We start from the raw sequence: 27,786 nt of genomic DNA, 5'->3' as shown, positions 1-27,786 counted from the left end.
AGTCACTTTAAATATTCACAAAAAAAGAAAAAGAGTTTGTTGGAAAGAACTATATGACAGGCCCAACTAACGTGGCCTTTTTAAGGATCTTGTTTTAAACTGCCAGTCTTTTAAAAGCATATCAAAGATGTATATTATTAGGATATCCCAATACTATGACCTGATTTGTATTTTTTGCTGTATCGTACACCGTAAACATGATCATTTTAACACACTGTACATTTGTTTACTCAAAATCTATACAAAACAAAAACAGCACCGACCACAAAGAATTCATTGTAAACAAATAACAACAATTAAGCAGACTATTACCAAAATGGTAAGAATCAAAGTGACCGTTTTGAGTTTTGGAAACAATGTGGTCGCGATGGCGCGACCTCCAGCGAACTCCTCTCAATGGGTTTTAAACATCTGCCGGTGCACCGAAGCCTAATGAGCCATTACCAAAACATGTCCTCTTCACCAAAAAATGCAATTACCACATTTCCCCATAAGCCCTTAATTATTCTAATGGGCTAAAATTAAACAAACTGATTGGGCCGGCGCATACCGAGCCATTTAGCGAGACGGCAGAAGAATCGGTGGTATGTAAACAGGTTGGGCGGAGACATGAGATGCGTGACATACTGTACGTGTGCACCAGATGTCAATCTCAATGAAAGGGAGCAGGTGTCAAAGAACGCAGACTTCTAAGATAGCATTCTATTTGACTTCATTTAAGAATAGATAGCCGTGCCTGCCCGTGCCAAACTGGCCATTAGCATTTTTGAGTTTCGACAGCGGCTGTCAGGGTGTTGCTTTGTGGTTGCTAAGGGTTCTTGAGCGGTTTTAGGTGATGCTTGCATTATCAAATACCACTTATAAGAGAATATAACCGCTCATACGTTGCCTGGAGCACAACATATACGTAGACTATTAACACTGAACAGAACAGAAGAGATGCCCTGAGGCTTAAATGCTGCCTTGTACAAACAGCAGCGTCCATCCCTCTGCAACAAAGAACCGTGTGTGCGTGTGTGTGTGATGACCGGCTGCCTCCTGACACGACGGCCTCGCATGGCAACACCCTCCCAGTAACTGCATTACCGGGCCAGCCAGCTGCTTGGCTCCCTTCTGTCCCCCAGCACTCAATTGGATTCAGAAATTCTTTCTCTGTGTTTTTCTTGGTGTCGCCCCTCCTTTCTGTCCCTGTCTATGAAAGTTGCATTTGTTAATTAGAGGAGTTACTTCCTGCCTGTAGCCGATAAAACAGCCCTTTCAGCCCTGCCCCCGCCCGACCTCTCTCGCTCCTAGAGTAATTACTGAGCCAAAATGAATCGAGCGCGGCTCTCGGCACACGAGCGGAGTGCGGCTGAGACGGGCTAATATGAGCTCTGACAGAGTCCGGGAGGAGACGGGAGCCTGATTCATTTTTGTTCTCCGCAGGCCACATGATCGGATCGAGCCTCGAGCTACGCGGGTTCCCACCGGCTCATTTCGCCAGCGCTAACCTGCTAACGCACGTCAATCGCTATCCTGCCGACACGGGCGGAATTCGATAGCAGGGCCCTGCTGGTATCCGGCAGGCCTTTGGCCCTTGCGGTGTGAGTTAATGTGCTGATCGGGGCCCCGGTCACAGCGCGCGCGAGAGCCCGGAGAGCTAGAGCTGTTACTAAATCTGCACGCGCTCAGATCCCTCGCTGACAACATGGTGTCTGAGCTCGCAGCGGTCTGACAGAGACATGCAATCGGCGGAACATCTCTGGAATCACGCTTGAAACACGTGTCACTCGCCTGCTGCTGTGCTTGAGCGACACACCAGCCATAAAACACAGTTAATGCTAAACTAAACTGTTTAAAAAATGATCAGGGTCTGAGTCGGGTGGAGGATATAAGCCCAAATAAAAAGTAATTTCCACTCATTTTTAACTACAGAAGTATATTGCCCTCGACTAATCGAAATAGTTTAATACACATGAACGTGTCTAAGGCGATAGATACAATGTGTGTGTGAGACGATTTGTGATATTTTGAATGTACCTTTTTAGTGATGGAATCGTCTGAGTCAGAAGGCATGCGAGTGGACACGTGGAAGATGACCTCCACGTTGGAGGTAGCGTAATACGGCGCTGTGTTTCCCGTGCTGCCGTTCCTCTGTAAACCTCCCATGAACCCACAGTGAGTGGCCAGATCCACCTGAGAGAGAAACAGAGAGAGAGCGTCACGCTCACAGATGAAGACTGCTGAAGTTGGTTTCATTGTATGTGTTCGGTTATGTGAGCAGCACCTCCCATCCGAGTCCAGAAACAAAGTCTTCATAAGCCTGAGTGCCTTCAGTGTTGGACAGAATGGAGTATTTTTCCTCTTGGCCTTCTCCAATGTAGAAGACGGCAATCTTATGGGTCTCTCGACTGAAATATACAAAACAAACCAAAGTCATGCGGATTAAAAATGATAACTATCGTTTAAAAAAACTCAATTCAGTTCCCTTACCACAACGAACAACTGTAAGTTTATAACGATTTATAAGTTCAGGAAAGTTTAACGTTATTCATTTTCAGAACTTGTTCAAATAAGTGTAAATGAATCTGCAATTTGATGTTTCAAACAGAGATGGCGATAGAGAGGCAAACGTTACAGATTACAACTTTACATAATCTTTCAAATAATGAGTCACAGACATATCTTATGATATAAACTGCTTACATTTTAGTTGGTATTTTTATCAATACACAAATCACTAAATAATCGTAAAAGAAATCAAAAACAGATAAGAGGGAAATAAGAGTGTTACTTAGTAGGAGCTAGCTAGAAACCAAAAGTTGGTTTGTTAATAATGTCAAATTTAAATTTCCCATAAACTATAACAGTTTTCTTACAACACTTTGAAAACAGGCCAAATCAACTCAGAAAAGAAGTCCAAATGACCAAATGATACTTGGGTGTGACAATTTTATAAAGTATTTCCCATTTTAATAGGGACATTAAATGGGCTACGAGAAATAAAGAATATACAATATAAATATAAAAAATAAATATACTTTCAGTAAAAATTGTAAGATTTAATGACTAAATAAATTGTTTCTAAAAAGGACTGAATAGCAAATTCAACAAATGACGAAATTGTGTAGGTGCAATTGTTGGATCAAAAAGGACAGGCAAAAAGAAATGGATGTGTTTACACCGGCTACTTGTTATACTGGGAATTTTATGTTCACTATTAATTTACGTAACAAATCTAGTCAGAGACGGTCTAGAAAAGAAACGTACGTGTTCAACCAAACCAGAATTCACGAAGACATGAATTTGAAAAGACAACTGAAGCGTTGTCGCACCGAGTGCCTGTCTAGGAAATAAACAAACCACTGGTATGTGTGAAAACCTGCGAGCGGCGTCTCTCCCTGAGCGGTGTTGCTAGGGAAGCATCATGCCCTTGCAGCGAGATGTTTGGCATGCTCAGTCAGCGGTTGCCATGCGTGGGGCGACTCTGAGCGCCGAGGGGAACTGCGGGCCGGTCCTGTGGGTATTCTTTAATAAGCCTCTGTAATTAGGCACTCTGAGCACCCATTGATCGCTGCCGGCGGAGAAGTGTGGAGCTGTGATCAGCCAGACGTGAGCAGGATTAGGCTGTGAGGAGCAGAGGATCTGAAAGTGGTCTTAAGACATGTCTCTTTAATAGTGCTTTTAAAGGACTAAGCCGCTCTCTGTAGACTGGCATTAGGCTGCGTGATTGGGCTCTCCAAATGCACGCTCTTGTTTGCTAAGATTTGTAGCGTTAAGTGCTGTGAAATCTAAAGCAGGGTTAAAATAATGTTTTCCTGTGGCGTTGTGCGTGATTTTCGGCATGAAACTTTAAGCCATGGACCAGAGCATGTGAGCAGAGCTGAGCGGTGAGAATTTCCGCTCCCTGCTCACGTGGGTGTTCGCTCCCCCCGCTCTACCGCTCCAGGTCGCACCAGACCGCTCCGCTCAATTCCGCTCCGCGCTCACCTACAATTTCATCCCGCTACGGTGAAATCGCTCCACGCTCGCTCAAATTTAAAATTCCTCTGCATGCCTAACACCTGCCGTTTTCAACCGAAGCCTTACCCCTCGTTTACACCTCACGCATCTGAGGCACGTTACGGCTCCGACACGGGCACCGGAACTGATAGCGGTCATTCTAGTCTATGCTTGTGTTTACACCAGACGCGCCGCGGCACGTTTCAAAAGCGTCCCAGAAGCGCTTCGCTTAAGATAGGTGCCTAGTCTATTTTTGGCGAACTGGATCAAGACAGAGCGATCGCTCTGTCCTTTGGATGAAAACCCGCTCCGCGATCCGACTATATTTCTCTCGGTCTGACTATATTTCTCATGCTCCGCTCCCTGCTCCACTCCGCTCACATGCTCTGCCACGGACGCTTTCTGAAAAACGAAAAACGTTACCACTGCCTTGAGTCCAAATTCTTCAGCTCTCTCAAGAGCTTAGAGTTCTTCTTTAGAAGATGAAAGCTCTTCCTGTGGAATAAGAAAATGTAGTAGTTAGGAAACCAGACGTTCCACAAGTATGCTTACCTTTAAATGGTAAAAGTAACGCAAAACATTTGTTACACTAGAAAACATCTCAAAGTTCCGTCTGATTATTACGCAACTAATTCAATTACAGTGTCGACGTTTACACTAGAGGTCAACCGATTGATCGGCCGGCCAAAGTTTAAATCCTGACCTGTTAATTCCCGTTATTTACGCATTATGTCCGTAGGCGGTACTTTCCTGTCAGGCTTTCTATTGTCCAATAAAACAGAAAAAGGCTAAAAGCTAAATATAACTAAAAACGCAGTTATGAGCAGCAGGCTGTGTAATATGAGTGATTTTTTTATTTTTGTTTTCACTTAGATTATGACCACTTGACTTATAGCAGTGTCTTCCAACAAACATAAACAAAAAGCATGATTCAGAACAGTTTGAGAAGGTGCTTAAAAGTTTTGAGCAATGTATTATTACTATGAATTAGACTGCTATCTTGTACCCTGCAATAAACACTTACTCAACCTTTCTCAATCAAGTGCACTGATTTGAAGTGCACTTGTCTTCAATAAATGTTTAATTTGTTTTAATATTTAAAAGCAATATTCTGTATCACTTCTTGTTACTTAATTAGATTTTATGAGATGAAGGTGGAAAAAAGAAAATCGGCCAAACATATCGGCCAAAAAAATCGGCTTCATATATTGACCATCGGCTGGCCTGATTTCTAAAATCGGCATTGGCCAGAGAAAAACCTATATCGGTCGACCTCTAGTTAACACAACAGTCTCTCCGTCCTATTTGGAGTGCATTTGACTGCATACAACAGAAGTGTCTTTAAATGTCCAGGACTGAATTTTGTGTTTAAGAGAACCACACTTGACATTCGGCCGTGTCATTGCCATACGTATGACATGAAGCATGTGTGTCTACAGTAATTACTATTTACTGTCAGTCACTAATGTTGGGCTGTCAGCTTCTCTTGGGTTACACAAAAATGGCAGAAAATGGGGCTATTGTGTGGTCTGAGAGCCCGACAAAAGCCCTGTTAAGTGTTCGAGTCACGTGTTAGTAAATACAGTTGTCAATCCCAAATACTGACTTTGTGGTTGTAGTCTGTATGTGTTTTAAAAGCTGAAAATAGATAACAGATATCCTAAAAACGGCAAACATCTAGAGTATAAGATAATGGAATTATGAGCATTCTACCCTTTTGACTTTCATTGTTCTCATTGAAACTCAAAAGAATGCCTTTTTTTACTCTTTCCCTGCCTGAATTTTACGTAATTTATCAGCCGTCATTGGATAATTTACACGACAATGTTTCCCGCATTTTGCTGTTGTACAGTAGGGGGTACTGTTTCACATCTTTTGAAAGAGTACAGCATCTACTGATACAAAAGCAAAAAATACTCTGTTTTAATCATCATTCTGAACCTAACCAAGTCTTTGACGAAACGCATTTTCCTCTCTGTCGCCTGTGAATTACCTGCGGTCCCACGAGTTCATGCCAAGGTCATTGAGGAGAAGTCTGCAAAGGTAAAAGGGTGATTTGGGTTCTTGGTGCGTGGGCTCTCTTTGAGAGGCCGCTCTGATGCTGGAGTCCTCGCATTGTCTCCGTGCCAGCTCCTCATCCTCCTGCTGTGTCTGCCTGAGGATGGCATCCATGATAAGGCCTTCCATCTCAGGGTTCATGCCCATGGGTGGAGACGGCGGCTGAGTGAGTCTCTGCTCGGGTTGCGGTAGGCACTCCGGGCTACTGTTTCCCAGGTCTTCCAGCAGCTGATCCAACACATCCATGCCATCTTCCACCTCTACTTCTGAAGAATGGACGGAGTTCTGCTTGGATGCAGCGGCAGGCCGGATTGTCTCGTGACATGACCCCTCTCTGCTGCCGGCCGAATTCGAGGCGGCTCCTTCCAACGTCCGGTAGAGAACGCCACCGTCCCACGAGTACTTCCCAGAGATGTCCCGAACGATGATGCGGACCTCTGAGGAATGGTCTCTGGGGTTTGAATTAACCGGAGCAATGCTGGAATTGTCGGAGGGGATCTGCATGTACGAGACTAGCGTGCTGTCATTGAAGACAAAGAGCTGCAGATTGGGGCTCTTGAAGACTTCAGAGGAGAGTTCGGAGGACTCTACGTAAGGGTTGTCGTGGTTCTCATTCACCAGGCTGTTAAGGATGGCAGGGCCTCCGCTCAAAGGATAATGTCCTAAATGATTGACCAGGTGTGTCATTACCATGCGAGCAGTTAGAGGAATCAGCTCCAAGCTTCTTCTTTTCTTTTCTGAAATAAAAGACAATATATACAATATAATAAATGTAAAGTTAATCACTTTACATTTGAAAAATGACTAACCCTCAGGTATCTAAGATGTAGGTGACACTGTTAGTTCAGCAGAAAAGTAAATCATTTTTTGCTGTTTTACTGAGAAACAGTGTCACCTACATTGTGGATAGCATGGGTGTGAGAAAATTAACAGCAAATGCTTACTTTTAGGAAAACTAATGCTTTAATAATTACAAAAAAAAACAGTTTATTATTTCAAGAATTAATGGTTTTCTTTCTTTCTGAATATGTTTTTTTGTTTGTTACCTTTTTGGGGGTGTGCAGATTTTTTATTTCATAAGTGACATTTAAGTTACATGTCCACCCGTTACAGTTATTACGCATGTACAATAACAAATCTTCTTTTCTTACACAAGTAGGCTTACAATAATTTATAATTGGAGACTTCAAGTTTGATATCGCAGGAATTGTCCGTTTGGTATCATCTTCAACCAACGTAAAGATAAGAACTTAAAGTGTAATTTCAATTTTACGTTCAGGGCTCAACGCTAAGGATTTTTTCGGTCGGGCAAGTGATTCCAATTTTTACTGTCCCCATCACAAAATGTATTAAATAATATCTAGTTTTTTTATTACCTATGTAATCTTAATAAATAAGGGTATGATCCCATAAAAACTATTAGCCTATAACTCAACATTTCAAATCTTGTTGAAGACAACTAATCAGTGAGTAATAAAATAAGATCAAGTAATAAAAGTATGTGTAATAGCACATATAAATGTAATAACATAAAACATACAAATAATCAGTGCATTTCAGACGTTTAAGGTTTATCTAATAATAGTAGTTATCAGGTACAGAAATTAAATAGTGTAAATACTTCATAGTCTTCACTGTATTAAATATAATATTGATTTAACCTTACTATGTTACAGAGACTGCCCTTTTAAAAGTACATAATCACTTAATGCTTACCGCTGATTCAGGAAAGGGAGCTATTTTGATTCTCCTCGACCTTACGGCAGCTTTCGATATGATTGATCACAATATTCTTTTAAATCGACTAAGTCAACTCTGAGGCATTCGAGGAAATGCTCTTAAATGGTTCTGTGCTTACTTAAAAAAACAGAAGTTCTGTAGTTCAGCTGGGTTATTTATTTTTCTGACTCCGCAGCTTCCTGTTGTGGGGTTCCCCAGGGATCAATTCTGAGGCCCATCTTATTTTCCTTATATATGATTCCACTCTGGTTTATCTGTCGTAAATTCAATATTCCATACCATTTTTATGCAGATGATGCACAGCTTTATCTTCCACTGAAAGTAGGTGATGATGATGAGTTAGGTGATCTACTGACCTGCTATCGCGAGATTAAACTATGGATGGCTCAGAACTTTTTACATTTAAATGAAACTAAAGCAGAATGCCTAATATTTGGTTCTATCACAATGTCTGTACACGCGTTATCTGATCTAGGTGTTATTGCCTCAAATCTGCACAAGCAAGTTAGAAACTTGGGAGTGGTCTTTGACTCTGAGCTTAAATTTGATAAGCAAGTAAACTCTGTGGTTAAGGCGGGATATTTCCATTTAAGAAATATTGCAAAAATAAAACATTTTTTGTCATTTGAGGATTTGAAGCGTGTTATACATGCTTTTATTATGTAAAGACTGGATTATTGTAACTCTTTGTACTTGGGAATTCCTGCTGTTCTCATGAACCGTCTTCAAGGATTACAAAAAGCAGCAACTAGATTGTTGACTGGGACCAAGAAACAGGTCAGCGTTTCCCCGATGTTAGCCTCCTTGCACTGGTTGCCTGTTAATTTTAAAGTTCAATTTAAGATTTTAGTGTATGTTTTTAAAGCTTTGCATGGCCTAGCACCTGAATATATTTCTGACATGATCCAGCTTTAATCCACGTCACGGCCACTGAGGTCATCGCACAAACTTTTATTAAAAGTCCCAAAATCCTGTTTAAAGTTCAAAGGGGACCATGCCTTTTTGGTAGCCACACCTCTTCTCTGGAACGATCTGCCACTGGAAATCAGATGCTGTACATATTTAGATCATTTTAAAGCTCTCTTAAAAGGACAATTACTTACCCGGGTATTTGGTGTGAGATAACCTATATCTGATCTGTCTTATATCTCACTGCTTGTCATGTTGTCTGTGTATTATGTTGTCTTAAAATGTTTGTTTTTTGTTACTTTATATGCTGTTTATTGGAAAGCACTTTGGTCAACATCAGTTGTTTTAAATGTGCTATATAAATAAATAAATGAATGAAATGAATAAAGTTATAATTTAATCAGCGAAGAGCAGTGAGTGTTTTTGTCTTTGTTCTTTGATGAACAAAATTGAGATGTTTATTATGCTGCTGCCCCTTTAAGAGATGCACGGATCTAATATAATGTAATACGTGCGATTTGTTTCCACATGCGTTTTGTTCCCGTAAGACATAATTGATTACATTTTACAAGGATACTTGGTAATATTGGCATTTTGGCATAATTTTGTGTCGATATGTCAGATTAAGAGTAAGAAGATGTGAAAGAGAACTCAATTCAGTATTTTGCCCGTTGTCTGATGCGGCATTCCGGCCGCGCACATATCTCAAACAACACGTGAGAACCGAATCCAGTCCTCTTTTGCATCTTCTTGGGAATATTGTAATAGGCAAGTCTTAAAACATACAAATGATATTTTCCATGGCGATACAGCACTGGCCCGATCGGGCAAGTTACAGTGCTCTCAACTGGCCCGAGGATCTCCCATGCTGGCCCCGGGCCATCGGACAGTCCTTTAAGTCGAGCCCTGATGTTTTAAACATAGATGGCGACAGAGAGGCAAAAGTTACGGATTGCAGCTTTAAATCAATATTTTATTAGTCGTGTAATAATCTGGATAGTGCAATATAACAAATTTGTTTCACTAATAACGGACTGACTGTGCATTACCCTGTACATATTGTAATCTGCCTTTTAGCACCATCCAGTAGTCTGTACGGAACATATCTATTCAGTCTCTTAACACCCGACTGAAAGAGCTGCACTAATGAGCATCACACCTTTAGCCATGAGTGAATGGGGCTCGACAAACAGCGCACGAACTAAAGACCTCCGAAGGCTGAACATCTCTCCAAGTGAGAAATCTAGTGTTGTCATTAGTGGATATTAAGATTAAGATGAGAGAGCGAGGAGAGGGGGAAAAAAGCCAAAGTGCTCACATTGTGACAGTGCTATCAATACTATCATCCTCATCAAAGTGGAAAAAGCTCTTTGGAAAGACGAGCAAGTTACATTAGGGATGCATGGAGCTTTGAAGTGAGCTAATCAATATGAGCTAGGTAGTGGAATATTGCTCGCGAGTTGCTCTTTGGCTGGGCTTCTTTGTTTTTTCCTTCGCCGAGATATAAAAGGCATGTCAATGGACCGAGATGTTTGCGTTGCAAAAGCCAGCATTCTTTCTCTTCCTCTCCACCGCAGATATAAATGTACTGTCATAAAAGGCAGTTGAAAGAAAGCACTGCCCCCCCACCCCCCATTCCCACCCACAGCCCGAGAACACCAAAAACACATGACATTTGATGACATGCCAAGGTAGAGAACACAGAAGAGAAATATTGCCTAATGGATAAAGCAAGGTTGGAGGAGGAAAAATCATTTCTTTAATAATTGGCATAAATGGGCTTGCTTTGAGTGGATCAGGGAACTAATGCACACCTCTTTAAAATTCTATTTCATTTCACATTGTGCTACATTTGCTCTAATATGATTCAACAGAGCTCAGTCAAAATTTAAGGGACAGATTAAAAATGTCCCTTTTTTGGTCTTTTTCTTTGTTGTTTCTACGGGGATGCAGCAGTTTCGCAATTAAGGATGAAACCCTGAAAGCCGCTGTAATACGTTTTGTAAATATAAATACCCTGAGTATTTTGTCTTGATGTGGCAAAAATATTCCAAACAAATAATAATTATATCATGTAACGCACAAAGGTGTTTTATGAAGATCACAAAGAAAATGTCCACGTCAGATTTCATGTGCATATGTGTATATACTGTACGTAAAGATAAATCAGCTTGGCCCTGTTAGGAATCGCACTGTGAAATCATTTCAGAACTAAAACAGGATTATTGTCTCGATGTTTTGTGATTTTCACCCAAATACTACACAAAGGTACTACAGACAACCTTTAAATATGAACAATTATGCTCATTATGTTCACACTATCGCCTGTCCTTACCTTCAGCCACAGTAAGCAGATTTCCAAAGTCTCCCATGGCATTGTGTACAGGTGTTGGTTCAAAGCTCTTGACTTGGCCTAGAGCAAGGAAAGGCTCGTAATCTGTGGACAGATCGGCGAGACTGAGGACGTAGTGACTCTGTTGAGTGTGGAGGTTAGACCCTGATACACAAGTGTGGAGCACCTGAGACAGCGGAGAGAGCAGAGAAACAGTAAATTCATATTCTAATGTATAACATATGCTTAGAAATTACACAACGACTAAGAAGCTGCATAGGGCCTAATACAAAACTCTGAGGAACACCTTCACAGCAAAGGTGAGATCACAAGCTAAAAACGATGTATTTAATAATAAACAGCTTTCTTGGATGTAGAAGCACTACTGACATTCTTCAAAGGTTATTTAAACGACTTGAAAGCCTACGACATGCATTAAATAGTGGACTCCAGCCATAAAGATTTCTTTTTTTGGCAAAACACCGAGATGAATTAAAAAAATCTGTAATACACTGAAACGTTGTCACACCCCCCATACGGTGTGGTTGAGCGCTACAGGGTCACCATATGGAGATGGGACGATATTTACAACGCTAAGCCAGCAAACCCAGTGAGAGGGCCTTTATGGGCTAATAATCTATTTCTCGTGTGATATGGGAGTGTATCGATGTGCAAAAACAGATGGCCATGACTCGATTGGCTGAAGATGATAAGACACAGTCCAGCATAGTTTATCATACTGCCTGAACAGGTTTGCTCTGTTTGATTTAATTAAGACTTTATCCCTTGGCTCATTCTCAAACATTGCACACTCGCATGCAAACAACCACCCTGTAAGCTAAATAAACATGAAATCCATGTAAAAATACCTTAAAATACAATCATTTCCAGCGTAATCACCACCCTTGAGCCGTATAGTGCCATCTGGTTCAAATGCAAATTGCCGATGTTTTAGAGACATGGGTCATTCAAGGTTGTGATGGATGACCTCTCAATGTAAATCAGTAACCAATGGCATACTACACAACTAATTGTTTTAGTAGATGAAGCAAGATTCATTTGTGCTACATTCTAATTGTTAAACTGCGCCAAATGGATGACTTTATACCACATCAATACTTCTTCCTTCATGTCGATTCATTTCTACACCATACCAAACAATAATCAAAATATTTGCTATATTTTATAATTAGATTTTCAATTCAGTTTATTCATTTATTAAAGCAAAACTTTTTGTTAAATGAACATTTAATGAGCAATTACATTGATGTCACTTTAAAGTACTCGCGCATTAGTTCAACTGTCATGAATACTGATTTTAAATTGTCTATAAAAATGTCTATAAATAAAATCATGAGTCCACGACCCTAAAGGACAGTTAACACAAATTAATATTTGAGCAGCTTCAGGCCTTGAGACGCACAAGTACCGCCCTGGGTTACATACATGTGCTCGCGTTAAGACACCACTCAGCTCTGACAAATGGGAGATTAAAGTAATCCTGCTGAGCGTATAATAACTAGAGGAAAATGATTAACAGTCAAACGAGTGCGGAGGAAAACAAAGAACATTTATTCTTCCCTTCTACCCTTTGCAGCAGGTGCATTTTCTCTCATATGACGATGAACCGAATTCTGCCGTTCGCCATTCATTGGCCATCTTATCAATCCCACAATGGGGCATTTAAATAATTTGGCCATTTTTTTGCTGGGAGCATGACATCTGCACAAAGGTCCGGGTCTGTCTGCATCTGCACAACAGCCAGGGACTAATATCTCATTTATTCTCTGCCCCTTTGTGCCCTCTCATTAGTGTCTGATGACTAAATATGAGCCGCCTCTCCCTGCGACGAGACAAGTGCATTTTAAACAGAAGAATATCACACGCGTGTGCTTTAACATTTCTATTGCGGTGGATGGTGACCTGTGCACGCGACCTCTCTCTCTCGCTGTACCCACCCTGTAAATGTAGTCGAGCAGAGGGGCTTTCTGCGAGGCGGGGTCGTCCAGCACGGGCATAGTGATGGGCTCCAGGAGGATGGAGAGGGGTACGGCCATGCACCAGTCCAGCAGGCACAGCAGTAGAGACACCATTAACTACAGCACATGAAGAAAGCGTTCATTCAGCACACTCATAACACCACTAGAAAAGAATCAATAAACCGGCAAAGCGACAAAGAGAGGAACGTGCGGCAAATGAAGTACGGCGTGTGGCACACAAACAGAGTTGGACTCACAGCTTTACCTTTTTATCCGCCTCGACTGTTGAGTGCTCGGCACTGGGCAGAAGAAATGCAATGGTTGCTACAAATATCTAAAAAACAAGATAAGCGTGAGATTGAGGAGGGATCACCATGTTATTTGACATCAGAAGTGTTTTCCAGAAGGCTTCATACCTCTATAATTCTTTTGGGAAGGGATGACTCCAGTCTCTGTAAATGCTGCCAATGAGAGATCAGCAGCTGAAAGATGTCACAGGCCACACTGGCCACCACCTTATTTCCAAACTGAAAGAGAAAAACGCATCGAATCAGAGCTCAGAGGAGGACTGAAACCTCATGTCTACACATTTCGTGATTTTCTTTTGCCACAGATCATTATTATACGTCACCCTTTATGTTTGTCGCTGGGTTTTGCAAATATCTAACCAATAAAAGTATTCAAAAGTGCTTTATGCAAGTATTAAAAACACAGTGTGCAATCATTAAAAAAGTTCAGTGTTTTTTTTCCATTTCCTGAAAAACTGCAAATTTGGACATATGAGGTTTCAGAAGGACCGAGCGACAGAGTCAATTCAATTATTGTTATTTAACGGACTTATTTTGGGGTATTTTAGTTTGGAAACGATTATCTTTGGCTTTTGGGTAAACAAGTGAACAAAATAAATGCACCTAAAAAGCTTTGGTAAATCATGACGTTTCAAACTGAATCATTAATTCATGGATGGCATTGCAGAAATGTATAGGCGTTAATGCCATGAGCATAAATCAGAGACCGCAGAGACTGAGAATCACGAAACTGGCCTACTGGCACAGTCTTTAAGAAACTTGATGGCCAAGTAAAAAAATCATTAAAATCAGGGCGAAACAATAAAATAAAATGCAACGTAATCAGGCTTATTATAGTTTCACAAAAACCATTCAAACTTTTCTGGTAATAACGTAATTTAAAAGAAATAAGAAATGTTGCCTTAGCAATAAACTGAAAGAAGTTTAATATGAGTCACTAATAGTACAAACTGAAAATAAAAAGCTGAAAAACCTATATAGCAATATTAAAATATGCACATTTGCTAAAAATTCTAATAAAATGTACATTTACCCCCCCTCCCCAATTAATAAATAAGTAAATAAAAGCGAATTCAAAATATTAATTTAAAAACTGAAATAAATCTGAAATACTCAAATGTTAATAATATCGTACATGACTGAATACTGCTTTAGGGTAGATGGACCTGAGCCATCATACATCTGTAAATATATGCTATCTTTGGTGTAACTTCTGTTTCTCATCCTTTATTTCTGTTCAACAGGTGTTTATTGTAAAAGACAGATGCCGTGAAACACATCCACGCATAGATTCATGGACACTTTCAATAGTGCTTTACCCACAATCCTCTCTTGCTCTGGTAAACAGAGGTAAACAGCATCTGCGCTTACAGATGGGATCTCAGTGAGCTTTATTTGGTCTTGACCTGCTGTGTCAACTTGTACAGGACGTTATAACTGTTCCACGAGGAAAGGAAAGTGAATGCTCAAATTGGGAAATGTCATCTGAGAAAGGTTTGAAATGACTTTCTGTTTCAGAAAAATGTATCAGTAATGTATATTTATGAACAGTATTTTGGCAAATTTATAGCATGATGAGACTTTAAAATAAGACTATTTGTTTGTGTTTAACTGAAGAAAAGAGTTTTCATTTTTGGGTGAACTATTCTTTTAAATAAGGATAATAAATGAAACCTTGCTAAGAAGAATATAACGTAGTGGAGAAGTACAAAAGTGGAGAGCAGATGAATTGAACTCACCTTTAAAGTGACACCCAGGACGTTGATGGCGTCTTTCACCTGATGATGAGTTTCGGGTTGTACCAGCTCCTCACACACCCACAGCCCCAGACTGCAGATAGCTATACACCTGAACCACGGTAAAAAAAAATAAAAAAATACATCATCAGACAGACAGAGATAGTCAGATTGAGTGTTGTTCTTGAAAGGGATCACTGAATAAACCATGAATAGATTCTTTAATAATGTAAATGAAGCAAGGGGACGATGGGTAAAGGATGGTTTGATTGTACCTGGCTCCTTCACACGACTCATTGCGGGCAGTCTTCAAAAGGATGTTCACAAGATAGTCCTAAAGACAGATCAAATCCATAATAAACAACACCTGACAACAACTCTAAGACATAAAGAAAGATGAAGGGTGTAAGATTTCTAACCAAGACTAAAAAACACAGCGATAACTATATTTGCATCCACGACAACGGACGAGAACGTTACGTTACGAATTTGTTACGCTTTAGCACTGCAGTTTCACGTGTTAAATACACAAGCCCTTTAAATGTGAAGGAATTCTGATTGGCTGTCATTAGTTTAGCTGGAAATAAAATCACTCTGAAAGCGATCACAACGATATCAGTCCTCTGTACCGTTACTGTTATAGTCGCGATGGCAACTCCACTCTTGCCTTTAAATTCAAAAAAAGTATGTCAAGCAGGTTTGGGTTTGGGTTCACGTAACTTCTAGCGAAAATGATATACCTTCATGTCTTCATTGCCGACCATGATGTCCTCAGATCCCGGAAGAGACTGCAAAGAGGGGATCTGGCAATACAGGTTGGGAAAGCACACCAGAGACCCCAAAACCGTCTGAGCCTCGATCCGTGGCGCCTGTTCAGAGAACGCATCAACGTAAGGCCGTGTGCTTCAGTGAGGGGTGAACGGCTCTGATTTAAAGCTAGCTGCAGGTACCTCAAAGGAGTCCGTGTTGAGGACGCGGGCGGCGGCGGTGATGAAGACTCCCACGAGCATGGTGAAGCCCGGCAGGCCCAGGAAGAAAAAGCGCGGCGAGCACCATCTGATCATTGTGTTCAACACATCCTAAAGAAAAAGGTGACAGCGCAGATAACAGTGTAAAACATGACGTAACCCTGTCAGCTTCCTGAGCCATGTGTACAAACAAACAAACATGGCTGCTCTGTACCTGCCACATTTTCCTTAATTGAATCTTTTGTAAACACTGTCAAAAAAAGCCCTGTACCGTAGGCAATCCAGGCGCACAAAAAGGGTCCTGCTGAGAGGGAGATGTGAAATTGGAGGAAGCGGCGCATCTGCAGGGACATTTTACCCTCATTCTGCCATAACTGACCTTTGCAATGCTTAGCAACCAGCGGTAATTAAGCGCCACCAAACTGCACCGTGATTACCCAAAATGAGCATGTCGGAGGAAGCGGCAATTGCGCAAAGCGGGTCTATTATGCAGCGGTAAATACAGACGGCCCAATCTAAATCTGCGGTGTGTGTGTTTAACAGTCTGAATTGTGAAGAAAATGCCGTACAGACGAGCGTAAGACTGTACATGTGGCTCACCCTCTTAGATCTGTGACTCTAAACACGGCAGAGGTCAAGATCAGTGTGTGGATGGTCAGCGCAGCTGGCATGTCCGACACCTGTTGGCACTGGTCTTATTTGTTGACTTACCTGTTCCTATAGCGCGCCACAAAGAACGGCTTGATCATTAACTACAGACTCAACATTTCACAGCGCACGCTAAAGTAAACCAGCACACAGAGAATACAATAATGTGTAAATAAACTTCTTTAGTAAAACTAAAATACATAATAACATAACAATGAATCATTGTCTGAAATGACACTGCAAAAAAAAAAAATGCAGCGAAAATTTATTTTTATCACAAGTATTGTTAAACCTATAGTTTTTGAATGATCTTCTTGACAGCAGAATGACCATTGATGCCTGTGAGTTTCTATCTACTGTATCATCAGAAACACCCTGCACGACTCCTCCATACTTTCTTATTCAACACATTATTTCAAATTGCCGCTCAAATCTATCCCAATTCGCGTCGTTTTTGCGGTCTGCCGGGAGCGTGTATCGTCTGTTCAGACCCGTCACATAACCCGAGTTAAGCTCAGCTGTACCGACTCCATCAAGTCAAAGCTAAAACGCACAGAAAACATCTGAGCTCCATTTGAGCAGTTGAAGTGAGTGAGAAATGAAGTCAGCTGGGACACTAACACAACGGGATCATTATCTAGACACTTAAAGCATCCACAATGGTGCCCAAAGCACTTTTACTGTCTCTCCCATTCCATAAACCTCTGTCACTGTCCAATCTCCAGATTCACATAAACGCTTTAGCCACTTTATAAAACTAGAGCAAAAAACACAAAAGCTGGGAGTGTGATTTCAATACACCCATCCAGACAAAGAGCTTAAAGAGATGTCATGAATTCAGTTGGATGAAGATTTTTATAAGTGTTAACACTTTGTTCTATTTCAGGAAACGTAGTTCCAATGAACTATTCTGTGAAGAACCAACTTTTGCTATACGCAGAAGTATAAAAACAATCTTTTAACAGGCACTAAATGTACACACACACACGCCTCTTAGTCACAATTACATTATTCATCTGATGATCAACAAAGATTGAAGCATCTCACACAGAACAGACAGTTGTCAAATGCTTCATCACATGATAAAAATGACTGCGGCACCATCTAGTGGTCAGACATCACACAGAAATAAGACAATTATACCCTAAAAGCATCCAATGGCAGGAATATCTGGGTGTGGTATACAGTAGGGCTGTCACAATTTCAGATTTTCACTACGCAATTATCGTGGCCAAAATATTTCACAATAACAATATATCGCCATGTCTATTGAAATTATAATGCTATCACAACATACTAAATTGGTGTGTCAACCAAATACTGACGCTGGATTATTTATGACAATAAGATATGTAGCGGAGTATTAACACAATATCAATCACGGTTATTAATATTACAGTTATTGACAATACCAGCAGTACGTCATTATTATTTAACGTATGTGTACGGGCAGTGAATATAACACTGAGATTTAATAAATAGGCTGCTAGGTGACGATCCATTATATGTTGATGGCGTACATGATATAAGGGGTGGATTGCTTGTACCAAACAATACGTGGGTAGTTGACAGACTAATATCCAAATTTGTGGTGTGATGGCAAAAATGTAGAAAAAAACCTAACATAAAGATAAATCTTTCTTATGCTATTTTATATGATGTAATGTTAAATGTAACATTTTGGCTGTCTAGGACACTGCAGGACCCATGTACAGAAAAAACAGTCCACACACAAAACATTATTAAATATTACTGAATTCATATACAGTATAGCTTTACATTTTTGACAGAGCAGATACAAAAATGTTTGTTCTAAAAGCATTCTTTTCCTCTAATTCTATTTTTGAAGACTTGAAAACTGTACAGTACATGAAACATCCATGCATGTTATCAATGCAAATTGTGAGTGTGACATTACACTCCAGACTGATCCCAGGTCGAACTGATTCCTCTTTACAACAAAAGGAAAAAGTCTCAGACAACTCATAAACTGAGAGTAAAACTCTTTTAATATGTTTTTATTCAATGCACAAGATAACTCCACCAAAAATGAAAATTCCTTCATCAATTTCTCATGTCATTCCAGAACGTTATGACTTTTTCTTCTTCAGCAGAACACAAACAAAGATATTTCGAATAATGTTGGTGACCCAACCACATTGAACCCCATTGACTTCCATTGTATGAACACGAAACCACTGAGACATTTCTCAAAATATCTTCTTTTGTGTCCTACAGAAGAAAGAGTCGTGTACAGATTTTGAACCACATGAAAGTGAATCAATGATGAATTTAGATTTTTGGGTGAACTGTCCCTTTAAACTGTGTCATTTAGGCGATCGTTATTTATTTATTTAATGTAGATGGGTCAATGACATATAACGACCACTTATGTGGTGTGACCGATAATATCAATAATTGTATTTGATTCAAAATAAAATCTGTCATTTTGTGGCTGAAATATGAATCTCTGATACATTATGCTTAAGTGAATAGTACTTTTAAAACAAATCAGTTTTCAGAAAAATAAGTTTGTTCATTTTGTTCATTTAAGAAGACAAAATTATAGAACAAACATATGAGATGATTACTTACCAAAACTCAAACAAATGCAAAAACTTCGTTTCTAAACAACAAATTTTAAGCATGTCAATTAAATGAATTAATTTTACACACCACATGACATTTTTAAGGCTATGGCATGTGTACATGTGTGTACACCGCATTCTTAATGTTGAAATAACAGCAATATATATACATATATATATATTATTATATCTTTTAAATAGGCATGACGAACCTCCTTATACGTCACTGACCCATATATATTTCCTTTAGTAAGAGACAGTATACAGTCAGTGAATTTGAGCCAGAATAGCCCTTTATATAGTGCATGACGAATGGTACCTGATCGTCGCTGGTGAAGCCCTTGTGCATGACGTGGTAGAGATGCACCAGGAAGTCACTGTTGGGCAGCACGTCCTGATGTTTGGTCATCATCTCACAGATGAGTTTATACGCGTGCAGCTTCCCAGGCTTGAACTCTGACGGCAGCATTGTAGCCTGAGTGAACACATTACAGTCAACCGTCACATCCTCAACAACTCGATTTAGTAAAAAAAATATGTTTTCTTGCACGTTACCTTAAAGAGCCAGGAGGCCAGCATGCGCAGAGGAGGGATGAACAACGGTCTGGCCGTGGCTGTCTCTGTGTCCACTCTGATCCCGAGGTTATCTCTGATCTGATACATCAGAAACATCAAGATATGAATCTCATGGATTACAAGGTGACCGTATGTAAGGTTCTCCAGGGTCTGATGGTGACCCACCTTGGCCAGCTTGTGCCAGAGCTCATAGAGGTAACTGAAGACCTTGGCGTGGATACGGGCACAGCGGATGCTGTTAACGTCGCCCAGAATCCCCAGGGTTCGCCTCCAGAGGACGAAGGCGGAGTCGGCGTGCCATCCGGTCAAACTGCCACCTGCGATGATGCTGATGTCTTCCGCCAGAAACTCGCTGCTGTCTGGAATGAAGAGCACACAGAACATATCGATGCTCAAATAAGTTTCCCTTCAGTTTTTGCTTCTCTGTTGGAAACGAATTACACTTCAACAAACTACACGTCTGTCCACTAACTCGCTCACTAGAGGGGCGGAAATCTTTCCTCTCGAGAACGATAAGTATGGCTTGAAGAAATCATACTCTCCGAAGGTGTAGAGGTCACAACAAGAGGAACTCTGGGATGTTTAAACGTCGGGCTGACGATCTCTTTGAGATGAATTAAGCAGAAGTCAGATGAGTCAGGAAAAACCTCACCGGGTCTCTATTAATCCTTGACCGTGCTGAACATTCGTCTGAACCACAACAAATCCCCAAAAAACACTGCTCTACCGCATTCATTTCGTGGTAATGTTGTTTTGTAGAAATGTTTTTTTTTGTACCGGTCAAAAGTGCATTTATAATCCCGTCCTGCACTCTACAAGTCAGTCAGAAATGCAGAAACCATTTCAGAGAGAGCAAGTTCTAATGAAAGGTTTTGAATATAAACGTCAGAAAAATGAATTAATAAATTATTTAAAGAGTAATTTCACTTTAGTTCATGGAGCGTCCAACAACAAGTTTACGTACATTATACACTGTGTAAAAACACTTTCATTTCTAATAATAGGCAGTTATTATTACTTTACTTCTTGACTGATTCTTTCGGCGATTCATCTGTCTAATCCCCTCCTTTCTGTCAGCCTACTCTGATCTGATTGGTCAGATGGTCTAGTCTGCTGTGATTGGTCTACCGCGTGCAACGCCGCAAATGTAACATAGGCGGCCATTACACGGAGTGATGCAAATCTGACCGGAACTGAAATTAGAATGACAGATGACTCGATGATTCAGAGTTTTTCCCAAGCCAATAACTTTGTTATTCGTTCACTTTCGGCTTGGCAGCTGACGGCATGAAATGTCATTTTAAGGACATTGTAATAGTTACTCTTTAAACATAAAAACATAGAAATCTCTACGAGGACAGAACAGAAGTTCTAAACTCATTTTGGCTAAAAAAAACCCTCTCAAACTAGACAACATGTTAAGTTATCCTAAGAAACAAGACACACTCTGTTGCTCATTTCTCCGTGAAACAGCAAACGTGAAGGCAGACCGTGACGCGTGGTTTGAAGAATGAAGGTAGAGTGGGTAAAGATGAGTTTGAGGGAGGTAGAGAGGATGAGTGCTATACCCAGAAGGTCAGGCATGTTCATGGCATCCTCCAGGAGCTGAGGGCCCTCACAGCAGCCGTGAGGCAGGAGAAGAGCTGGGGACACTGGGGGACAGTGAGGAGGGGCCGCACAATTTGACCCTACACATGATACAACACACATAACACAACACGGTGATGGATGGGGCGGGGTGGTGAGATCACAAAAATCACAAACACAGTCACCAACAGACACATGAGGCGGATCATGATAACCTCAAACGAATGATTCAAAGGAATGCTCCAGGTTTACATATAACCGACATCGATGGCATCTGTCATTTATCCGTAGTCAGTGTATTAGTGGTGGATGCAGAAGAGTCAAAATCTCTTTTGGGGTAATTAAATATAACAAATAAAACAACTGTAATATTTTAAAATATTATAATCACACCGGTCTTATGACGGCTTAGGTAACATTTAACCGAAAGAGTACTGTTCATAAACCCTGAATATTCCTTTAATGTTTGATCACATGAGTGCTGATGTCATCGACACATCCCACGTGGCAGGGCGTTGAGTAATATCAACAAGCAAACTTTACACACAACGCAGAGGCTGAGGGACAGGAGGTCACGTGACTTTGCGATCACAGAAGTGATGCTTGATCACATGAGCTTCGGGCGGTATGGTGTGTATTGTGTTGTTTCGGGTACCTGCGAGAGCGTCGGTGTGGCTCAGAAGTAGACTCCTCTGGCTCTCTGTATCCACGGTAACGCTCACGTCATGAGCAGAGGAGGAGTCCGGCTCCTCCTCCAGCGCATTCCACGACAGCAGACCCGCATCTGCGTCGTTCAGAAACCCGTTAGACGTCTCGCTGCTCACGCTCTCACCTGAGACCACACGCAGAAAAGTTACACGTGTACAGCTCGGGACAAAAAAAGATGCAGATCATAAAAAAATACATGCCATGCTAAATTTGGGTAGTTGAAAAAATAAGATGAAAATATGTTTTTTTCTTTTCAATTCAGGATTTAAGTCTAGAACTTAAAGGAATGGGTCATTTAAAGTTAGACGGCTCCTCCCCTTCAACTGTCAGTCTGTCAGTCCATTTCGAAATGCAACGGCTTTTAATACAATGCAATCAAAACGCAAAGGAAGACGGAAGCTATTCAAAATTCCATTTCATGTGGAAATGCTTCAAAATATGGAAGTAAAAATGATGGAAACTTCTTGTTCAGGGGGACTTTAAGAATAAAAACGTCAACATCACATCACGTGTTTTGTTTAGATTTTGAGCAATTTTACTAATGTATTTTTTTATTTGATTATTATTATTATTTAAAATTGTATTATTTTATTAATTAAAATAAAAATGTATACTTTTTAAATTATTCATCTTTTCCTTACACACTTTTTAGTATTCATGTATGTGAAAATGACCATAAGTACAGTAAAACAAGTCAAAAAAAGTTTGAATGAATGAATTAAAACCTCACTAAATGTAACACCTCATTTTCCAACAAAGACGAGACAAACTTTTGTTAAAACTAAGCTTACTTTTCTCCCGCAGTTTAGGTTTCAGGAGCGCTGGAGCTCCCTCTGCTGGATAATCCAGATCGGCCGGACTGCTGCTCCTCCGGATGAAAATCTAAGGAGAGATGCACACATTCCGTCATGACGTCATTCACAAGAGACCGATGTGTGACTCGGTGATGTCACTGACCGTAGGAGCATCACTCTCTCTCTTCCCCGCAGAGCTGATCTCTGACACGGACGTTCTGCCTGTCTGTGGTGACTCCTCTCTTTTCTGACCTGTAGTTCACATAATTCAGCATTTAGCACTCATCATTCACGCGAGTGAAACTACTTCTGCCCAGATTTGTGTGAGCGTGATTGGATACCTGGGAACGTGTCGTTGATCTGTTGTGTGATGTCAGAAGCGCTGCTGCTGCGGGGCAGGGGACTGTCTCCATCTCCTGTCTCACATTCAGAGAGCTGACACTCCTCCACGTCTGCTGGACAGACAGACAGACAGACAGACCATCAGCACTGCATCATCTGACACTGAACGCTCGCATTTATCACAGCTGAATGGATGGAAGTGTATTTAGCAGCTCGCATATGTTGCTGTGGTTCAGTGACTTCTGAAAGCGCTGGTGGAAATCACTCTTGCTTTGATGGAGAATTGAGTTGTCATTTCTTGAGCTCTGAAAGCTTCCCAACACGTCGCCGGTACAACCTGACCAAAGCAGCTACATCAGCAAAGCAAACAAACAGCTGGTCTGTCCCGTGGAAACCTGGAGATGCCTCCTGTGCTGCTGTTTTTCATCAATCCACATCAAAGGATAATCTGATATCATTTTCGTGAGGAATAATTCCATTTATCGGTAAATTTGATAAAGAATCATTCCTTAAAGGGATACTTCAGCCCAAAATGAAAATTCTGTCAACATTTCCTCACCTTCGAGTTGTTCCAAAGGTGTACACATGTCTTTGTTCTGATGAACACGGTGAAAGATATTTGGAAGAATGCTTATAACCAGACAAATCTCGACCCCCATTGACTACCATAGTAGTTTTTCCTACTATGGTAGTCAATGGGGATCGAGATCTGTTTGGTTTTAAGCATACAATGGTGGCCAAAAGTGCCTCAGAACGGTTTGCTGTCCTACATTCTTCAAAATGTGTTCAACAGAACAAAACAATGAAAACGTTTTTTTCCTACTATGGGAATCAATGGGGGTTTGGTTATAAGCATTCTTCCAAATATCTTTCTCTGTGTTCATCAGACCAAAGACATGTGTACACCTTTGGAACAACTAGAAGGTGAGGAAATGGTGACAGAATTGTCATTTTTGGGTGAAGTATCCCTTTAACACAGTCCTTATTGGTTCAGTTTAACCAATCAGGTCTGGGTCTGGGATAGGGAGACCTGTCAATCAATCTACCGTTGAGATGTGATGACTCCTGAGTGACGGGGTTTTGGAGCGAAAAAGACCAGATTTTGTACATTGAAGCGATCGCAATGCCAAAGCGGCCCAAATGCACGTTGAACAGTAATGGGAGTAACTCAGATCTTACAACGTGGTGACAGACGACTCAAAGACTATATATAAATATAACTATAACTGAATTCAGAGCACAGTTGAATGATTTAATGAATATCAAACTGAATATGGGATTATCCTACTTCTGTTCATCATCAGCACACCTTCAAACTGTACAGTAAATTTTACATTATATGTTCTGCAATATATACTTCACAAAAGACAAGACATTTCTTTGGCCCGAACAAAAGAATTGGGATTAATGTGTAATGCAGCATTTTATTTTTATACAGAAGAATAACTTTAACACTTATTCAAATCAGGATAAACATTTGTTTGCAAAGGCGTACAGTAGAAAACCACTCGTCAGCCACACGTGGTGTTTTATCTACAGAGATCAAAGCTCTTCGGCATAGTATTGTGTTCAGCAACAGCGAAACAAGAATGAGCTTTAATAACACTTCAAACGTGAAAGCAAGAGTGTTTTCCCACCAACACTTTCATTAAAATACAGCTGTGTCCAAACCGAATAATTCACGCGCTTGGACAGATTTTCTCACTCTATCACAAAAGTGTTTTTTGCAGTGAGGATGAGATGACAGGATGGAAATGAGGAAACGAAAGCGACAGAAGTTACCTGAGAGTCTGTGAGGGCAGTGAGAGATGCCAGGTAAGAAAGAGCTGACAGTGTGCAGCAGCATGGGCACGCTCTTAGTGGCCGGAAAAGCCTCACAAAGATGCACACAGTTGCTGATAGACTGACTTCTCTTAGCTGACCGCAGAACCAGCCAGAGAGGAGAGAAAAGTTTGAAAGGTACAGACAGAGACAGAAACGATTACATTCTACAGCTTACATAAAACAAAAACTTAAATATACATCCCCACGCAGCAGAGCAGAAGAATAAAAGCAAACAGTGACTGAACAAACATTTAGTCTTGTTTCTTTCAAAGACAAACATATCACACATCATTTCTTCCTTTATTTGACAACAGCAGAAATGTGATGTTTTTCACGTCACTCACTCAAAATGACAAACTTTTCCCGCGAGTGATAAAGAGTATGGAACGCGATTGTTCGTGTTTAGTGTGAACACAGCCTCTAAGAGTTTCGAGAGGCTGACAGCGTGTTGCTATGCCGTTGCTAAGGCATTGGACTGGCTGACAGCATCTTGCTATGCGGTTATTAAAGTGTTCTGAGAGGTTGACAACATGTTGCTATGTGGTTGCTAAGGTTCTCGGAGTAGTTGACAGCTTTGAAATATAGGGTTTCATAACTTAAACGTTTATTGGAACTGGGCTCCGGCCTGAAGATGTGCCTCAGACTCCTCCGTTATTCACAAGATCGGTTAGAAATGTAACGCAACATTCATTTAGGAGTTACGTCTTAACATTCAATAAATGCAATAAAACCTCCAACATAAACAGTAACAGTTACACTTGTCACTTGGCGAACACTAATAATACCATACAAAGTAAAAGATCATTGATCCTCTCCTACAATTCCACAAACGCTCAGCGTTTTTGAACATAAATAAGTCAAACAGAAGACGCTCTTTGAGGAGTTCTCATTTGGCCCTCTGCGTCTTTTGATACTCGAGAAGGAAATACGAAGAGCGTTATTTTTAAGTTTGCTCTGCCAGCTGTGATAAGACGAAATATTAGCGTTGTGTTTTCTGGCCACTCCATGTCACGTCTGGAGAAGAGCCGTGAAAGAGAAGGCTCTATTATTCCCGCTTTAATTACCGCCTTCTCTTTCCAGATTACATCGCCTTCTCCGACTTACCTAGTTATGCATAGTAATGAGCATTAATTACGCTCTTAATTAAACTATCAGAAACGAGCAGGCGGTTTGATGAGGCGGCTCTCTGAACGTTTGAAGATCAATGTGGGAGAAATCCAATTAGGCGAAAGAAAGGAGGGAATTTCAAGCCACGGCGTTTCATGTGTCTCGCGCGACCGCGGATGTTTCCGTGTGAGAGGCATCCTTCAGTCTCAAACGCATCTGCTCCAAACTCAACAAGCTCTCCACCATAAAGAGATACAATCATCTCAGAGTCTAGAGAGAGCGAACGGAAAGCTTTGAAAGGACACAAAGAAACCGAGCGAGCGTACCCGAGGCTTTCTGTCGGACGATGTTGCGGGCTTTCTCAACGGCCGGAGCTCCGGTGGTTGTGGCGCTGCGGAATCTCATGGGCTCCTGAGCTCCCATCTGATCTCCAGAGTTCCTCCAGCCCACAGAGAACATGCGACTACTATCCGAAGACTTCTGAGAGTCCTGCATCACTCCTGAAACACACACAGTCAGAGACAGATATCATTTGTCCGTTCTATATTTGAGATGATTGCGTTGACATTATAACATTAATATAATATACAGTATTACATTAATATAATATAACGTTTCTGCATCAGTACACCAATTTTGGGCTTGACAAGTGAAAAAAGCATCAAAATATGTTTGATTAACATTTAAATGTTACAGACAGATAAATCAGGGCAGGCCTAGAATCTCTTCGTTGTTTTGCCTTTTTGAGATTACAGGCAACTCTTTAAAATGTTTTCGATTGAACTGTTTTTCAAGAATAGTGAATTTAAGTAAAAAACAAATAGAATCATTGATTTTATATATGAGATTGCTTTTACAAATATCAGAGAAAGTTTCACGAATTTTCACGAAGTTTTTATTAATGTAATATTGTTGTGTTATGATGGTTAGTAAATGAATATATTCTTAACTAAAAATCGATGAAAAAATGTAATATATATATATATACAGTATATACTGTATATACACAACACTTTTTTATATTTTTTAAATAATAAAATAGTTTACATGACATTTTTCATTATTTATTAAAGAACCAATAAATAATTAGTCATTCGTTTATTTTCTACATACATGAACATTTTGTTTTAGCTTTAAATATTTATATGACAAATACCCCTTTAAGCACTTTCAAGGGAATATGGAAACAGAGATACACGTGTAAATACCATGTTAACAAAAAGACATTTTTGTTTCTATCACCCTCCACACGGCATTTAAACACACACCCCGGCCGCGCTGCTTCTTTTCCTTCTGCTCTGAGAGTTTGTCCAGCGGCAGGTTGTGCAGGTCCAGACCGTAGACGTATCGTGCCAGTACGGCAGTGAGAGAGTCCATGATGCTGGCCCACTCGAACACCAGCTCCTCCCAGTGGCTGAGAGACGACAGCAAAGCCAGCAGCTCGTCCCACAGCTCACGGGAGATGAACACCGTCAGGTTGGCCCGCACCCATGCCACGAAGATCGTCTGATAACAACAAGTCAAACGGTATGCGCACAGTGAAAACCTCAATATCGACGAAGAGAACTAAATGAAGGTTAACACTATAAATGAAGTGATGG

General features: G+C 40.6%; 1 protein-coding gene across 6 annotated transcripts in view; it reads right to left on the bottom strand.

The window, feature by feature from the left end:
* ralgapa2 (Ral GTPase activating protein catalytic subunit alpha 2) overlaps positions 1-27,786 on the bottom strand; it is a 109,616-nt gene that overhangs the window by 30,256 nt on the left and 51,574 nt on the right. For 2 of the 6 annotated variants that reach the window (XM_057343297.1, XM_057343302.1), the window contains exons 15-37: positions 27,454-27,691; positions 26,512-26,685; positions 25,037-25,171; positions 23,254-23,367; positions 23,076-23,164; positions 22,910-23,000; positions 22,066-22,242; positions 21,392-21,511; positions 19,989-20,182; positions 19,803-19,901; positions 19,567-19,722; positions 15,994-16,122; positions 15,784-15,912; positions 15,319-15,377; positions 15,047-15,155; positions 13,416-13,526; positions 13,265-13,333; positions 12,979-13,116; positions 11,024-11,207; positions 5,975-6,776; positions 4,405-4,476; positions 2,267-2,390; positions 2,020-2,175 (exon numbers count right to left, since the gene is read on the bottom strand). In XM_057343297.1, the coding sequence (XP_057199280.1) occupies positions 2,020-2,175; positions 2,267-2,390; positions 4,405-4,476; positions 5,975-6,776; positions 11,024-11,207; positions 12,979-13,116; positions 13,265-13,333; positions 13,416-13,526; positions 15,047-15,155; positions 15,319-15,377; positions 15,784-15,912; positions 15,994-16,122; positions 19,567-19,722; positions 19,803-19,901; positions 19,989-20,182; positions 21,392-21,511; positions 22,066-22,242; positions 22,910-23,000; positions 23,076-23,164; positions 23,254-23,367; positions 25,037-25,171; positions 26,512-26,685; positions 27,454-27,691 (3,669 nt within the window). The remainder of the gene's footprint in view (positions 1-2,019; positions 2,176-2,266; positions 2,391-4,404; positions 4,477-5,974; positions 6,777-11,023; positions 11,208-12,978; positions 13,117-13,264; positions 13,334-13,415; positions 13,527-15,046; positions 15,156-15,318; positions 15,378-15,783; positions 15,913-15,993; positions 16,123-19,566; positions 19,723-19,802; positions 19,902-19,988; positions 20,183-21,391; positions 21,512-22,065; positions 22,243-22,909; positions 23,001-23,075; positions 23,165-23,253; positions 23,368-25,036; positions 25,172-26,511; positions 26,686-27,453; positions 27,692-27,786) is intronic. The other 4 variants (XM_057343298.1, XM_057343299.1, XM_057343300.1 and 1 more) reach the window with 4 other exon arrangements.

The sequence above is a fragment of the Triplophysa rosa genome, linkage group LG10 (genome assembly GCF_024868665.1).
Source record: "Triplophysa rosa linkage group LG10, Trosa_1v2, whole genome shotgun sequence".
In the NCBI taxonomy this organism is placed as follows: Eukaryota; Metazoa; Chordata; class Actinopteri; order Cypriniformes; family Nemacheilidae; genus Triplophysa; species Triplophysa rosa.
The sequence above is the reverse complement of the archived record's forward strand: the minus strand, read 5'-3'. Positions and strand labels throughout refer to the sequence as shown.